This window comes from Kwoniella mangroviensis, assembly GCF_000507465.2.
Source record: "Kwoniella mangroviensis CBS 8507 chromosome 1 map unlocalized Ctg01, whole genome shotgun sequence".
Lineage (NCBI taxonomy): Eukaryota > Fungi > Basidiomycota > Tremellomycetes > Tremellales > Cryptococcaceae > Kwoniella > Kwoniella mangrovensis.
Genome location: NW_027062533.1, coordinates 7,888,602 through 7,903,823, shown reverse-complemented (window position 1 = coordinate 7,903,823; position 15,222 = coordinate 7,888,602). Strand labels below are relative to the sequence as shown.

The following is a 15,222-nucleotide window of genomic DNA, read 5'->3' as shown; positions in this document are numbered from 1 at the left end:
ACGTACTTCTCAAATGGCACTGACACCGTTATTCGATAAGCAATTTATACATACGCTAAGATCTGACTTGACCATCTGTTAAAGAGAGAGAGAGAGTACAAGCTACCGTGACTGACTGACAACGGATCTAATCAACATCAGACAGCGTTGACTCATTCATACTAGGCTGACCAATCGCGTTCACATATCGTTCATTAATATATCGTTGAATCGTCTCTTTCGATACATCCAGTACTGGTATTCTCACGCCCATAGACTGACTCCAAGATCGATCCAAGGCTAGAGAAACGTTGTATGATCTTTCACTTGGCTCTTTAGTCTCGGTCTCGTCGTCACATTGTATAATCGGATTTTGGAGTATCAAATTCCTATACATCTCTGGAAACCCATCACCGCTTTCCGGGTTTGGGCTCGTAGTGTTGACAATGAGGTCAGTGAATTTCTGATGGATCGCCTCGCCAATAATCAATGTTGAACATATCTCAGAATAATAATGATCGCTTAAACCCTTAACTATCTTGCCATTTGCCACTCCGTTTTCGGACTTTGATAAATCCATTTTCTCCCCTAGGTAATATTCCATACTTCTCTTAGCTAGTTCTAAAGAGATGATAGTAGTTATTGTATGAGTTGCAGAAGTGATGTTATTGATTTCCCAGTTGAACTTAGGATGTAAGCGCTGAATGGTTTGACGATAACAATCATTCTCTTGATTAAGTTTCTGGTTCTCATTTGTTAGTCTTTCGATCTCGGTGGGTTGGAATATAGGACTAGGGTGATAGGATTGATGTGAATCCTCGCCACTGGGGATATTCCATGGTTGGGACGGATAGGTCCCTCGTCAGTACGAGGTCGTTTGTAGCTCATGATTTCGATTGTCACCTCGAATGACTTTATAGTGAGAAGTACGGGATGTTCCTCAGATCATCAGTGCTAGATATATACAGTAACATATATTCAGCCCTAAACCTAGGGTGGGCTCACGGCAAAGGATTCTCCTTGAAGTCACACGAATGATCGTACATGATAATTCGTTCGCACAAAGGATGTTCAGATAAAGGATGTTAACAAGAAGCATAAATGCGGCTGGACGCATCTTTGAGCAGAATTGCTTCACTGTCATACACCTCCACTGACATGTATTTCCGGTTCCAACTCGGATTCGGACGCATACTCTGACGAATCTTCGCGCTCGGATATGCGTGAATAAACTTGAGCTGTAGCGCCACTCATATTGTGATTGTGTTTGTGAGAGATTTATAAGCGGCATAGATCCAAAAATGGTTCCAGGTGAGTAACATCGAATTTGTTGTACAGTAAAGATGAAGCTGGGATGGCTCATAAGACCTATAAAGTCAAAACGCTAAATATAGACTGCATGATACGGCATTGAAGGTCGTTTTCGATTTGTGAATTATGCCTATACAGCAGTAGTGTCGTCTCTAGAATCGTCTCAGGATGATCTCAAAGGACAACTCAAATAGGTGTTGCTAGAAGCTGTCGCGTGTAAAGCTGCGAACTACAATGTTTCGTCCAGGTACAGTACATATTGTATATAACATAGTACAGTATCGAGAACGGACGTGGCAGATGCATACGATTTTATACTGAAGACATAATTCAGAATGGCTGTTCACAAGAAGGCTTCCCAGCTTGTTTGTAGTCTTAGTGAAGTTACTTCACTGTCTAAGCCTTTGATTGTCCTGTACCTGGAGTCTCCAGATCGGTAAATGCAGTAGAAGGGAAACTGACCGTCTCTCTCTTAACAACATCCCAAAGCTTCTCATCATACCTCCCATCATTGTCTCCCTCGCCAAGACCGAATGAAAGCTCGAGTGTCCCTCCTTGAAAGCAAACTTTAGGATCACGAGTACAATCACTGAAGAATTGAGTAAAGTTCATAGTGTTGTATGATTTCTCGTATAAACTATATGTACCAATCGCTGATCTAAATTTGTGTTCGAGTATATCCCCAATCGTTGAGTTTACGGTGTTCTTATACTCTGAAATCAAGTTGCTCTTCACAGTATCTTCCAAGTTCGAGTTTGCTAAGCTTACAATTTGGTTTGCGCAATTCTCAGATAGAGAATTTTGAGTGTTGGAGAGATCTTGCCAGATGATTCGAGAATTGAGGAATTGCGATTTTCTGGTATTTATCGCAGATTCCTGGTTCTGGGCCATTTGTGTTGCCTTCTCACTATCGGGTGCAGGACCATCCGGAGGTGATACCACAGGGGCCTTTTTATCCGATTCTAAGAAATGAAAGAAATAGGCTTTATCTTGAACTGACATGCTGCACGGATCACGATTTGGGTTTATGTTTTCCACGAAGAGGGAATTTGGAATTTGAAGAGATGCGCAATCAGCCTGGAAGGGACTATTTATACACTCATGCGTCGAACACTTTGTCGGTCACTCCTTTCCGCTGCCTTCGGTTCAGATAGCAGAGAAAAGAACAACGAATCTTCGAAGTGTTCCCCCACTCAGGAATAATACAATGAAAGGATATACCGATGGCGAACAATGAGCAATCCCATTGCGCAACCATCGCTCATAATGGTTAATCGGATATCTGATATCTGAAAACACAGATAAAAGAAGTATATTATACTATACCTCTGCAAATACTAGCTTGGACCTGCGACCTGGTATATTTGTAACGAATTTGGTACATACAAAAATAGGATACATGTGACATGGATACAACGATACTTCCTCTTTTATTTTTGTTTGAATATTAATATATATGTATTAGAACAGTATATGTATATGATTGTTTTTGACGTTATTGAATTGTAATTAAAGGAAGTAAAGGAAACATGTCGGACAAGAACATACGTATGAAGCACAGAGAATTTACAGATCGATAAGATACATTGAAAAAGTCCATTTGTCTTTCGGGGTTTCCAGATTGAGATAAGTATTATAATTATTACAATAATTAAGACACTAGGTTAGAGAAGAAGAAATCGGAGGAATAATAGTAGTCCATTATAGGAATATATTGAGAGTCAACAGCAAGAACATGAAATTGGTGTATAGTATGGATTCGGAATGAGGAGACGGTATAGATCAGACGATATGCGACGAGGAGAAGCGAATACACGTTCCTATTATCACCAGAAGAAGTGGAAGAGGATGGTATGACAAAAGATTTGAAAGCCAAGCATCAAGTCAAAGTCTTCAAGTGAGCGAAAGGTTATTGATCCTTTGCTTTTCTCTTTCCCTCTCTGTCAAACTGTCTTGCATGCCCCTCTCCATTGTCATCTTCTTCTTCTTCATCATCATCGAGGGATTCAGGACCGCTGGTGGGAGTGATCAATCCTCCTGGACCAACTGCCGAGCTTCGGGTATCATCCCTATCATCCACGCCTAGCGGTCGATGGGGGACTTGAGGTTTCCAAAAAAATGGCTCGACTGCGTTGTGAGTGCCGATCTCCAGAAGGCCGATTAGTCATAGTGAAAATCTTAGCGGGATGAGAAGGACCAGCTTCGGCTTCTGATTTCACACCGGAGACATTCTGAATAGGGATGAAATTGCTGCGATTGAGAATATCTCGATTGGATGATCTAGGTGAAGGTGAAGGCGATCGTCTTTTGATTTCTTCATATTCACAAGAAAGTTTGAGTTGTTCGCATCGTGAACAAACTTCACCACCGGAACACTATACAATTTATCAGCATATATATACATATGTATTTATATACATAGGTTTGAGCTGACGTGATCAGACTTACCTTGGCTTTTCGTGCTCTACAAGCTTGACATGCCACTTTCGTTCTTACTCCCTTTTCTCCTGTCTTCTTGGCTTTGGGGGTACTACCTCTGTGGTAATTCTGGTCTTTGGCTTTTCGTTTCGATGCCATGGAGCTACTTTCACCTCCTTGAGGCGGAAGAGGAAGTCGGCTCAAGTCCAAGGATTCGGTTGAGAATGGGTTCGCATCGAGATTCTGCTTCGCTTTAGAAGCAGGTCGACGAGGGGAGGGGTCATCGTCTTCCGGTGTGGGTGAAGAAGTAGGTGGAGTAAATGGGTAGTCCGGATTGAAGGGTCGCTCCGAACTGGTCGAAGTACTGTCACAGAATATGCTTTGGTCGGTCGCACAGTCATCTTCGTTACCATCACCGCTCATGAGGGATTTGTCTCGTTTATTGACGAAGTTTGCGTTATTCATGATGTAACTATTATTCCTGACGATGTCGTCCATAAGTCGGTTGACGTATTGGCGTTGATGAGGGTTATTAATATTATTATTGCTGTTGGTGCTGTTGTGAAAGATGCCGTTATGCCTGTTGTTGATTATATTCGTATTGATGGTATGCACTGGTTGATTGATCTGTCGGATGTCCGTTGTACCGATGCTATTGCTGCTATTGACAAGATTGTTATCGTTATTATCGTGATAGATTTGGTCTGATTTCGTATCAAAATCGAGGTCGTCGTCCGTTTCGCTATCGGTAAACGTAAAGGAGGCGGAATCATAAACATCCTCTTGGTCTTTCCGAGGGGGAAGGAGATCCGCGGGATCACCACATCCCAAGATAACTTCGAGGGGAGGGATATCAGGGGAAACGGGGGAATAGAATGGATGGTTCTTGGTGACTACGTACATGATGACAAGATAGCTACAAGGTAGAATGTTCCCAAGGATGGGTAAATGACAGGATGTGTACAAGGGGTGATTCACTCCTCGGAACAGAGAGTGGCGGAATACGCTGTACAAGGCAAGCAAGGGGTCATACAATTGCAAATGGAGAAGAGATCATCTTTCAGTGTTGAGACCGAAAGAATCGATGTGAATGAGAAGTGGTGAGAAGGGAAGAAAGAAAGAGAGAAAGAAAGAAAGATGAACATTACTGCCAATTGATACCCGCAGGAGTAAAATCAGTACCGTATACAGAGTACGTACTATATGACAGGCATATTAACCTAAAACCATCATTTATAGTACCATTCCAGAACACACACACACTCAGGTACGCTGATTGTACCTTGTTTCATACCCGTATCACACCTCAGTCGTTATCTTTTTCTTGCAATCATCCTTCCCATTCCTCAACTTTCGATCTGACTAATAAGTATACACTAGTCCCCTCTGTCGTGCTACACTGAGGTGGTAGAGCTCTCTCATGTACATCAGCACGACCGAGTGGCGATAGAGGGAGTTGAAAACCTGCGGTCGAACGGAGATGACAGGACCATGACGTATGGTTTTTCTCTTTCTCGGCTTATGACAAAGTATATACTATCACAAGCTTACATATGCTTATGCCAACTATAAATCCATAAAATGATGATCCGCCCGAACAGTTGGGTATCGAGACGCTCAAGGGACTGATCGATCAAACCGCCGGATCTAAACTATCAGGTGAGAAGATTACCGCTTTCCGTAGGCGGCGTGCTGAGGGACGACGCTCGCTCAGTACATGACAGTGCCTCAGGCCAGACACGTGTGAATGGTGATCGCTTGATACTTGGTCATTTAGAAGTGTACGAATGTACAAGTCTTCTCACCTATAGTACCCGTACGGGCTCGAAGCACCTCGTTCATCATCGCTTCGATACTGTAGTCAGACCAGTGGTGATGAACTGATGCTGGCGTCGTCGTTGACTTCAATGAAGACAGAGTAAGATCTCTTTCTCCTTTAGGCTCTGAGTGCTTCTGAAGGTGAAGAGGCATAGAATACACATGAGGATTCTTTGGTCATTTGATCCCAGATTATTCGCATTTTACGAACGAAAAAATCTCATACCTGTGCGCGCTGAAATGATTCGTTTTCACGTGATGAGTCGAGAAAAAGGTACAATCAAACTGTCTCGGATTAGGTTTTCCAACTTTTTAACTTATCACTATAGTTTTAGATCTAAAGATCATACTCCTGAGTCCAGTACTGTCAAGCATGGTTGAAAGCAGTGCACCGAGGTATATATACGTACACCTTCCCCTTTTACTGTGGTTTGAACATCTCAGCCTCATCCCTCGCGCGCACCAAGGACGTCGACAACGGTGCCAACCTTATTGCTTCTGCTGTAGCCTCTCGTACGACACCGGGTGACACGGAGCGCACTTGATACCCATCTTTCCTTGAATAACCGGATATGCAGCACAGATGTAGTTATGGTAAATGATTTTCCGAGCGGACATGAATGAAGATGCATCGACAAAATCGCGATTCCTCACTGTAAAGCCCTTTGACCATGAAGGAGGTGAATGAGATACAAAATCTTTACACTAAACCAACAGGACCAGCTATTTTTCTCGCCTTATCATGCTGCAAGCCAAGATACCAGAATACTCCTGTCATCATTTCTGTAGATGGCTATTGATCACGTCCTCCGGCATCCTACTGACGAAAGTCAATGTTCTCCTCTTGACGATCTCAGACAAAGTTGATCCATAATCATCATCCATAGCAAAGTCCGGAACATCGTTCCCAAATAATATTTCGTACCTTCGTTCTCCTTCCGTGGCAGGAAGATCTTCAGGAAAGATTTCCACGTGAGAGAGTCTAGTACCTTCCCATAAACAAACTTGGACAGGTAGTGCATGATCTATAGCTGAATTGTAGATTGATTGAATCTCATTATCGACCAATTTACGAATATCACTTCTATAATGATCGCTCAGCTTGTTGTTCTCGTCTTCTGTTGAAAACAAACCTGTCCCGGATCCAGATTTCGATGAGGATTCTTGTGTGTTCAAGAAGTATCGAGAATCCAACTTAGCCACATCTACAGAGAGCTTATCGACCAAAATCCCTTGATATAATTCCAATTGGTCATGATACCCTCTAGTCAATATCAATTTCCGTTCTGCCCCTTCGAGACTCCTCTTCAAACTGCTAACCTCATCTTCTGATGCTTTTAACTTTCTCTCAAATTCGTTTCGGTCTTCTTTCAAAGATTTGATTAGAGCGAAACAATCTTTGTGGAGCTCGGTCTGGCTGTTGGATGGAGTTGTTTGGCCGGTGAGCGTACTCCACAGACTTTGAAAGCTGTGGCTGCTCATTTTAGAAACAGTTAAGATTTTTTAGTATGGCGTGACCGGTTTTTGGATGTAGATTCGAAGGAATGGTTTGGAATGTATTTTCATGTATTGATCTGTCAAGTGGCGAAAACACAATATATACAGTGCCAGGAAATCGCTTGGAATGGTTCCGATGATTTACCCAGACTGACCGATAGTGAGTGAGGCTGGAACATGCACCGAACGATCATCCATTGTGTGACCTCGTCCTTTGACGAGATAGAGATTTCCATTCGCCTTGACACTCCTTTCCCCATCACTGTACGTTGATCGTGCGAGTACTGTATCCCCCACATTCAACTAACACTTCTTGTCAGAACGCAGAACCCGAATTTTCACTCTTGAAGAAGACGCCGAGCGTTTCAGCCTAGCATTATCTGCAAGTCCGACATTTTACGAATTGCAAATGGTCTAAAGACGAACTTCTCCTCAAAATCTTCTCTTATTCTTTGATTGCAATACCCGCACACGTTCACAACAAGAAATCAGCAGTAGTAACCTGAACTCCCTCGTGGTTACTGAATACCTTTAACACGATAAGCTCATAGAACAGTTATACATTCACCAATCGAGCACCAAGATGGGAGAACAAGCTGAAGTGAGAGCCGCAATTTGTAGTCATGTTTGTGAGTATCTGTTTGTCTATCCAGCCCCATTCGTCAAGATAGTCACTCTAGATTCTTGCTACGTGGTTTACATATTGAAATTCGCTAACAAGGTCAAACATTGTGCTCTTCATCCCACGACGTATTGTATATTATGGCGAATTTGAGCCCAAGTTCAGAGTGAAATTTCCCATCATTTCCAATCATCCTACACTAGCTCAGCAGATCGATCCAAATCCGCTATTACTTCATGTCTTCGACAAGCTATCGATACTGTCAAACGATCCAGCCTCGTTGCATCTTCTGACCAAAGTGTCCAGGATGCCTACAACTTGTATGTGGAGAAGATATTGAACGTTGCGGTTGAACCTGAGAAGATATGGGATGATAATCATACTGTTGATCGTAAGTTTGCTTGTTTCGTATGGTATCATACAACAGTACAATATGATCTGACTCTGCTTATGCTTACTGTACGTTACTGGTTTGTAGAATTGTTAGCAAGTGAAGGATCAGAATACCTCAACTCGCTTCTCAATTTACAAAGCTCAAGGTCAAGAAATTCAAGCAACAAAGCCGTTTGTCCCATCCCTGAAGCCAGCGAGGGCGAAGATTCGGCTATCTCTACTTGGATTGATGGGATTAAAGTGTTGAGCAAAGATGTGAAGTCCGATACGTGGCCGACGACTAAGACCAGACCTAGTCAGATGTAATGTCCCAGAACTGTGCAGTCGATATCTGATGGAATTCCGGTCAGCCACATAAAGGCGGAAACAGAGAATCATACATTAGATACCTCATCGTGTTATGGAATGATTGCATACACAGCTTTGTATAGGTTTACATGGAATGGTTTACATGGGATATACAACTAACAACATAAAGCGATGGCAATGGAACGTATAATATAACATATTCAGAAGCAGTACGGTACAGCATGGCAGGTACCCCGAACGGTCGAACAGCAGAAAGTGAAAAATGAAAATCGCTTAATATACATATTAATCGTCAAATAACATTGTGAACTAGCGAGCATAGAAAGTCAGTTTACAAATTTCAATCTCACGTCTTGAAAAGCTTTTTACTTACTTTACTAGACCCCTGTTTCACTTGAGTCGGTTGGCCCATCTGTTCATCCTCATCCGTCAACTCATCATATTCACCAGGATCCGTACTACCTTTCGCTTGCTTTGAGCTACCACTCCCTTGGCCTTGAATCTTCGTAGGACTTGAGGAAGAGCCTTTTTGGGGTGATCGACTTTTGTGCGGTGACGAGGTCGTGATCCTACTCCTACTTCTATTCTGTTTAGTAGGAGATCCAGGAGAGGGATCTTCGATCGTACTATCCCATACCAGCCCAGAGTGTGAAGTGGTATTATCACTAATCGAGTCGGTTACCCAGGCAGGGTGAGATTTGGTACTCTTGTTGCCGGAACCGGACCCGGAATTGGAGGTATTATTTGACCCTTTGGGTGGCGAAAGTACTTGCTTGCCGTTATCTTTATCTTTCGACGGCGAACTGTTACTGCTACTAGGATGACCACGTGCTGAAGATGGTCTGACCAGTTCTTCTTCTACCGGAATTTGTGATCTAGCAAATTCCTCTTCCATCTCCCTTTCATCGTCCAGATCAGCCAAGTCCAACTCTTCTTCAAGATTCATATCGCCCAATCCGGCATGTTCGAGTATTTCCGCCTGACTCATCCTTATAGCTTGACTTCGTGGAGGGTGGTCGGGTGATACCGGCGCCTGCGATGCACCAGGTAAGAACAAAGCTTCTTGATCCATGTTACCATTTTGACTAGGAGGGTGATCAATATCCATTTGTCCATCATCCTGAGCTTTAGCATTGCGTTGAGCCGCCGATTGAGCTAAGTATACTGTACTCGTAGGTTCCTGAGCAGCGGTGAGATTCAAACTTGATTTCTTTCTGAATTGACTAGGAGTTTCTGACCCTCTCCTTTTTCTCCCACTTGAACTACTACTCGATGAGAGGTTTCTGCCATGGGAAGGTGGTGGTGGACCAGGTGGGGCATCACTGTTCGATCGTTTGATTTCGACTGAAGGTGATCGAACGTCTTTAAACACCTCGCAAGATGTGGTAGCTATTGCGCAGAAGATCGAGAAATCTTTAAATTCCTCGTCTAAGCTCGTTAAAGTGAGAGGTTGTCCAGGTTCGGAGAAAGATACGTTTAGGGTAGCCGATAACTGTTCAGCTAACAAGAGTGTTGCCTTGAACCACATGATACATTAGCTGAAGCATTCCCCTTCATGAGAATCAAATAGAACTCACTCGAAATTCCTTCATAGGTAGGGTCAGGTCAATTCTATCTCCCACTACTTCATAATCCTGAAACTCTTCCGGATCAACTTTGATCTCCGTACATAATCCACCTCCACCTAATCCCTCCCATGATTTCACCCTGACTTCATTCTTAGTGAACATCCATCCCAACTGATCTGTCCCACCGGTATTTGCATTCCCACCATAATTTGATCCAGTGGACAAGGCAAAGTTCTCCAACCAATCTCGCAAAGTTCGAGTGGCAATGACGAATCCCGATGGAGTAGTATCAGGATCGACATCTGCTCGGAGGAAATCTGTTGAACCGAGATGAAGGGAATGTTTCTTGGTTACACCTATCTCAACAGCTCATTTAGTCAGTTTCAGAGTAGCGATGTGTCTACATGAGTTGATATGGCATATTAGGCAGCATTAGTCAACTCACCATGTTTACATACCAGTCTAACAATCAATTTCGATTCAATACTAATCCTAGCATCTTCATCATCCGTAAATTCATCCTCATCACCGAAATGTCTATCATCTTGATCGGCGTTGCCGTTCCTACGCCCGTCATGCCGATCATCATGATGGACTGATGAGCTCCTCGTATCTCTTTCTCTGTCTTTACGGTGTTGCAGTGGACGTAGTTCGTTAGAAGGGTCGATGATCCTCAGATCTAGTCGATTGATAGTATTGATTTGAGCGGCTTTACCCAATACCGCTAAAACCGACTGAACATCAAGACTATATGAGTTGTATTGATCTAGCATGATGATGGACTACGACTAGCTCACTTTGACTAATAATTGACATTTTATACCTCTCCTACTTTTCGCTGACCATCGATCGAAGAATGTCTTGTCCAATTTGAACAGACAAAACGCGGACTTGTTGGAGTTGGTGACTGACAACTCCCACTATATATAGCACATTGAATCAGGTACATGTCTAGAGAGGGAAGGAGGGGCCTTGTCGTAGTGGGGAGCAGAAGAGAGAAGGGATTGCAGAGGGGAATCGCTGCAATTGGTTTAGACACTCACAGCTCTGTGCGAAGCATGGATATTCAGATCATCTCCATATTTCGCTGCGCACTGGAGTAGACGAAGGAAGTCTAGAATGAATGACATCGAAAGGTTAGCTTGGTGCGGAAGACTATAAAAATCGCTTGAGCTGTAAGAGGAACACTCTAGGGAAGAATCGGGTGATCAAGGAGATTCGCCTGGACAGAGCATAGAGGTAGACTTACACTTGAGGTTCTCACCTCTGATGGAAGCGTCCATCCTGCTATTTGCTATCTGTTCCTCTTGCTGACTGATTCCACCTGCTTGAATGTACCGATGACAAGGAGAGGTAGAAAGGGAGAAGGAGAGACGAAGGAAGGAAAGAGGTCCTTGTACAGTGATACCTCAAGTTCTCGATCGGTTGACGTGTGTTTGAGTGAGATTAAACGCGTAATTGCCTTCCGACGGAAATGATCTCTGCTAAATCCCCACTTTTCCCCCCACTCGGCGAGACATCATCTTGTTGTTGCAACACGATATACAATACAACATCTTGCATAGCACATAAGATCAGCACTATATGACTGTATGGACGCATCACCCTTCCACACCCTTGTCCTTCTTCTTCTTATCGCCCTTCTTCTTCCTCTTCACTTTGACAACCTCGATCTCAGCAGTAGGCGTAGCAGGTAGATCGTCGTTCCTCCTTGATTCATCCTCATCCGCTTCTTTGTATTCTTCGAATCTACTACTCGATCCCCTATTCGAGGTACTGGTGTTGGAAGTAAGATCAATACCTGCTAATCCCTCACTAGCCTGATCAACATTATCATTCTCTTTCTCAGAGTTCTGTTGTACGTTGGTTGATGTCGATCCTTCAGGTAATTCACCTGTCCTGTCGAATTCAGGTGGAGATGCCTTTTCCTTCTTCTGCTTCTCTTTATTTCTATTTTTACTCTTAGATTTCGTACTTATTGATGTCGGATCTTGTAGGGCCAATTCTGAATCATCCAATTTGACGATTGGAATTTCATCTATATCTTCTTCTTGAGCGTCTTCATTCTTGTCATACAGGTAATAAGGATCATCTTTATGTTTTGCTTTTCTTGCCGCACGACGCTAAGACGTTGACACATTCAAGCGTCAGGTTTCTTTTCTACCCCTTCCTCATCCATGGGATCTTCTCAGAATTGATGGCAATGGATTCACGCTGATGAATGAAATTCGACTCACCTTAGCTCTCTCCTCTTTCGTCTCCCCCTCTCTTCTTTTCCCTTTCTTCTCCTGTTCTCTCAAAACCCTCCTCAACTCCTCCATTCCCTCTCCTCCACCTTCACCTAAATCAATCGCAGGCTTCTCTTCTTCACTTTCTTCATCTTCATCTGACAAATCACCAAATCCACCTTGAGGTACAACCTCCAAATCCAAATTCAGTTCATCCGGTATACGTACAGCTTCCTGAGCTTTGTACGCTACTGCATTCAATTCATGGGACGTGAAAAGCGGTTCGAACAAAAACAACGATTTGGGATATGGTGGATTTCCATCTTTAGGTAGAGCAGAGTCGGCAAAACCACCTTCTATTTCTGGTATATCACTTATGGGCGATGACGATGATACGGTTTTAGAGGGTGGTATGTGATTGTTTAGATCCGCTTGAACGAAATTTAATAATTGAGTGAATTCGAAGGCCCTTTCTTGTACTTCTATATCACCTGTAGATAAGAATGGTTCCAATCCTGATTTGATTGATGTGACTAGTGCTTTACACTCTTCATGTCTGTCGAAAGACCATGATGAGGAAATCGACGCAGCGTAGTGCCCGAATATCTTGGCTGCTGCGTGAAGAGAGAGGGAAATGAGAGATGAAGAGGATAAATGGAGCGTTGGAGATAGTATTGAGGAGATTGCACTTAAAGGCGATGAGAGATAACTGTAATCACATAAATTAGCTGTATCCTCTCCGGTTGGATAGAAAGCTTGAGCTCACCTTGAATATTCCCCACAAACCCAAATCGCAGCTTCGATCAGTCCATCCTCACCAGTCCCATCCCTCCCTCTTTCTCTGAGATCTTCGTCTGCGAAAACTTTCTCTAGCACACCTACAGCATACTGTCTAACGCTCTTCACCCTACCCACCACATCCAATACGAGCCCTTTGATCTCTTGTCCAACATCTACGTGACTCACGTACGCGAGATCTATCAAAACAGATATCACCCATTCGAAATCCGTCACGTTCACATACGTATCATACGATATGATCGACAGCAATTTCTGCGTAAGAAGTAGCCGATATGCCGGGGAAAGTGATACCGATGTTGAAGTAGTTGCTGGATCTTTGGATGCAGTGGTTGAAAGTTGATTGGCAATCGCTGTTAAAGATGCTACCGCCGAGGGTAATGTTGAAGTATTACTTTCCAAAGGGGCAAGATGGGATAGAAGCTGGTCTGCTATGGTCTGCAGATTATCCCTATCAACCTATTACATCGAGTCAGCTAATATAAATCCCGCTCCACTACAGCGTCGGTGCAGCGACTCACCATAGATGTGACCAATTCCAAAGCTCTCATACGTATAGATACATCAGAATCATCTAGACTTTCCATTATCTCATATTGATATTCTGCGACCATAGATGGATGAGTAGGTATGATCTTGACCATAGCCAGTAAAGCGATGTATCGCACTATTCCCCAGCGGACTGTCAGTTGGATCTGATATGATACATGATGACAACAAAAAGGACTCACAATTCTGATCACCACCTTCATCTCTTAGATAACCACCTAGCTTCTCAACACACACTCTAGCCAAAGCTTCACCCTCTGCTCTGTCTGGATCCAACATTCCTCCTACTATGCATGTACGCACACACTCGTATAATAGCGATATTGCCGATGTCGATGAGATGAGTGATGTTATTGGTGGTAATAATTTACGGACTAGTCTCGGTTCGAGGGGTGTAAGGATGGCGAACTGGATATTCCAGAAGCCAGAATCAGTTCAATGGCCCAACGATACGAAAATTCGAGTTGCTGGTATTCCACGCCAGAGAGACGTGGTTTTGACATACCAATTTAACCACTTTAATCAACATCCAATTATTCGTACTACCCGTCAAGATTCCGAACAGCTCAGGAGCTAATGGCAGATAATTCTTTCCACCTTGCCTCCGTGCTAATTCCATCACCACCCCAACTGTAGCACCTACAACCCCTTGATCGGAATCCTGTAGTCTCTCTCTTAACCTTGGGAAGCCTTCTCTAAGACCTTCGGGGAACGCTTCCCAGCATGGTAAGAGGCATAATACCGCTCTTTTACGTATACGCGGTGAAGAGTGGGTTAGGAGGTGCAGTAAGTCTGGATGGAGGGTTGTGGACAAGGAAGGGGAAAGGGATAATAAGTGAGGGAGTGCTGTTAGTGGAAGGGGCGGAAGGGGGACGTGAGGCGACATTAGGTCCTAAACATTCATATCAGTATAAGTCAATGTATACAGCAAGACCCCGAAATTAGACATATGGTATATGGCTGTAGTACACCAGGCGGGATTGGGGCGATATGGTGGATCCGAAAAGGATTACTTACCTTCTTTATACCATTGACCGTCAACACCACTTCCTCTGTGTCACCTGAAAAAGCCATAGGAGCGGCTAGATAACCGATTTCTACATCAGGCATGGAAGTGAGCTTCAACATCGAACAGCTGATACAGCAGTTTAAAGATAGCGAGATAGCTCACGTTTCAGATGATATCTTGGCGAACTCATCACTTCCACCACATGAAACGCAAATTCCGGAGGTGCAGGTATAGGATACAACATCATGAGCTGTACGCGACATTCATCAAGATAAATAGTCAGCCACTACGGAAATGGAGCTCATGATTTACTTAGTGATGGTCCACTCACATAACAAATCTTCAATACACCCTCAGCTTTCAGAGCCATATCCCTCCCTCTCAGCTCCTCTCGAATCTCTACCATGGCCTCGGCGATGAACGCATCTTCCTGAGCCTTTGAGGATGCCTTGTGGGCCCGCAGACCTCGGATCAGATCTTGGAGCGTCCTCTCGAACATCTTGGATGGTTTTGGACCTGAGCCGTCTGATGTGTTGAGGCTGTCTGTGGGTATATGTAGGTATATGTTTATTCTATTATACATGCAGCAACATGGTACATGAGTGATGACGAACGGGTACGAGCAACGAAAGGGTCAAGAGGGCCCGGACGCCAGGCTGACGGCGATCGCCGAAAGGAAGTTGGTAGCTAATCGATCACAAGAAAAGTTGGATATGGTATATG

General features: G+C 43.7%; 6 protein-coding genes across 6 annotated transcripts; 1 reads left to right on the top strand and 5 right to left on the bottom strand.

Annotated features, from left to right (window-relative positions):
* Positions 1-1,686: 1,686 nt before the first annotated feature.
* I203_102972 (uncharacterized protein) lies at positions 1,687-2,292 on the bottom strand (the record flags this gene model as incomplete). The annotated part of the gene is made up of 1 exon (XM_019147250.1): positions 1,687-2,292. The coding sequence occupies one exon, from the start codon at positions 2,290-2,292 to the stop codon at positions 1,687-1,689; it is 606 nt and encodes a 201-aa protein (XP_019003800.1).
* A 907-nt stretch (positions 2,293-3,199) lies between these two features.
* Positions 3,200-4,611, bottom strand: I203_102971 (uncharacterized protein; the record flags this gene model as incomplete). Its single annotated transcript, XM_019147249.1, has 3 exons — positions 3,200-3,417; positions 3,488-3,665; positions 3,739-4,611. 3 exons carry the CDS (start codon positions 4,609-4,611, stop codon positions 3,200-3,202), a joined length of 1,269 nt encoding a protein of 422 aa, XP_019003799.1.
* A 1,692-nt stretch (positions 4,612-6,303) lies between these two features.
* Positions 6,304-7,008, bottom strand: I203_102970 (uncharacterized protein; the record flags this gene model as incomplete). Its single annotated transcript, XM_019147248.1, has 1 exon — positions 6,304-7,008. One exon carries the CDS (start codon positions 7,006-7,008, stop codon positions 6,304-6,306), a length of 705 nt encoding a protein of 234 aa, XP_019003798.1.
* A 598-nt stretch (positions 7,009-7,606) lies between these two features.
* Positions 7,607-8,344, top strand: I203_102969 (uncharacterized protein; the record flags this gene model as incomplete). The annotated part of the gene is made up of 3 exons (XM_019147247.1): positions 7,607-7,652; positions 7,857-8,036; positions 8,124-8,344. 3 exons carry the CDS (start codon positions 7,607-7,609, stop codon positions 8,342-8,344), a joined length of 447 nt encoding a protein of 148 aa, XP_019003797.1.
* A 288-nt stretch (positions 8,345-8,632) lies between these two features.
* On the bottom strand, positions 8,633-11,198 carry I203_102968 (uncharacterized protein; the record flags this gene model as incomplete). The annotated part of the gene is made up of 7 exons (XM_019147246.1): positions 8,633-8,656; positions 8,721-9,863; positions 9,925-10,271; positions 10,361-10,649; positions 10,713-10,835; positions 10,959-11,029; positions 11,165-11,198. The coding sequence occupies 7 exons, from the start codon at positions 11,196-11,198 to the stop codon at positions 8,633-8,635; spliced, it is 2,031 nt and encodes a 676-aa protein (XP_019003796.1).
* Positions 11,199-11,516: 318 nt separating this feature from the next.
* Positions 11,517-14,998, bottom strand: I203_102967 (uncharacterized protein; the record flags this gene model as incomplete). The annotated part of the gene is made up of 9 exons (XM_019147245.1): positions 11,517-12,038; positions 12,153-12,852; positions 12,910-13,400; positions 13,463-13,608; positions 13,673-13,898; positions 13,996-14,382; positions 14,508-14,587; positions 14,662-14,749; positions 14,831-14,998. 9 exons carry the CDS (start codon positions 14,996-14,998, stop codon positions 11,517-11,519), a joined length of 2,808 nt encoding a protein of 935 aa, XP_019003795.1.
* Positions 14,999-15,222: the final 224 nt, after the last annotated feature.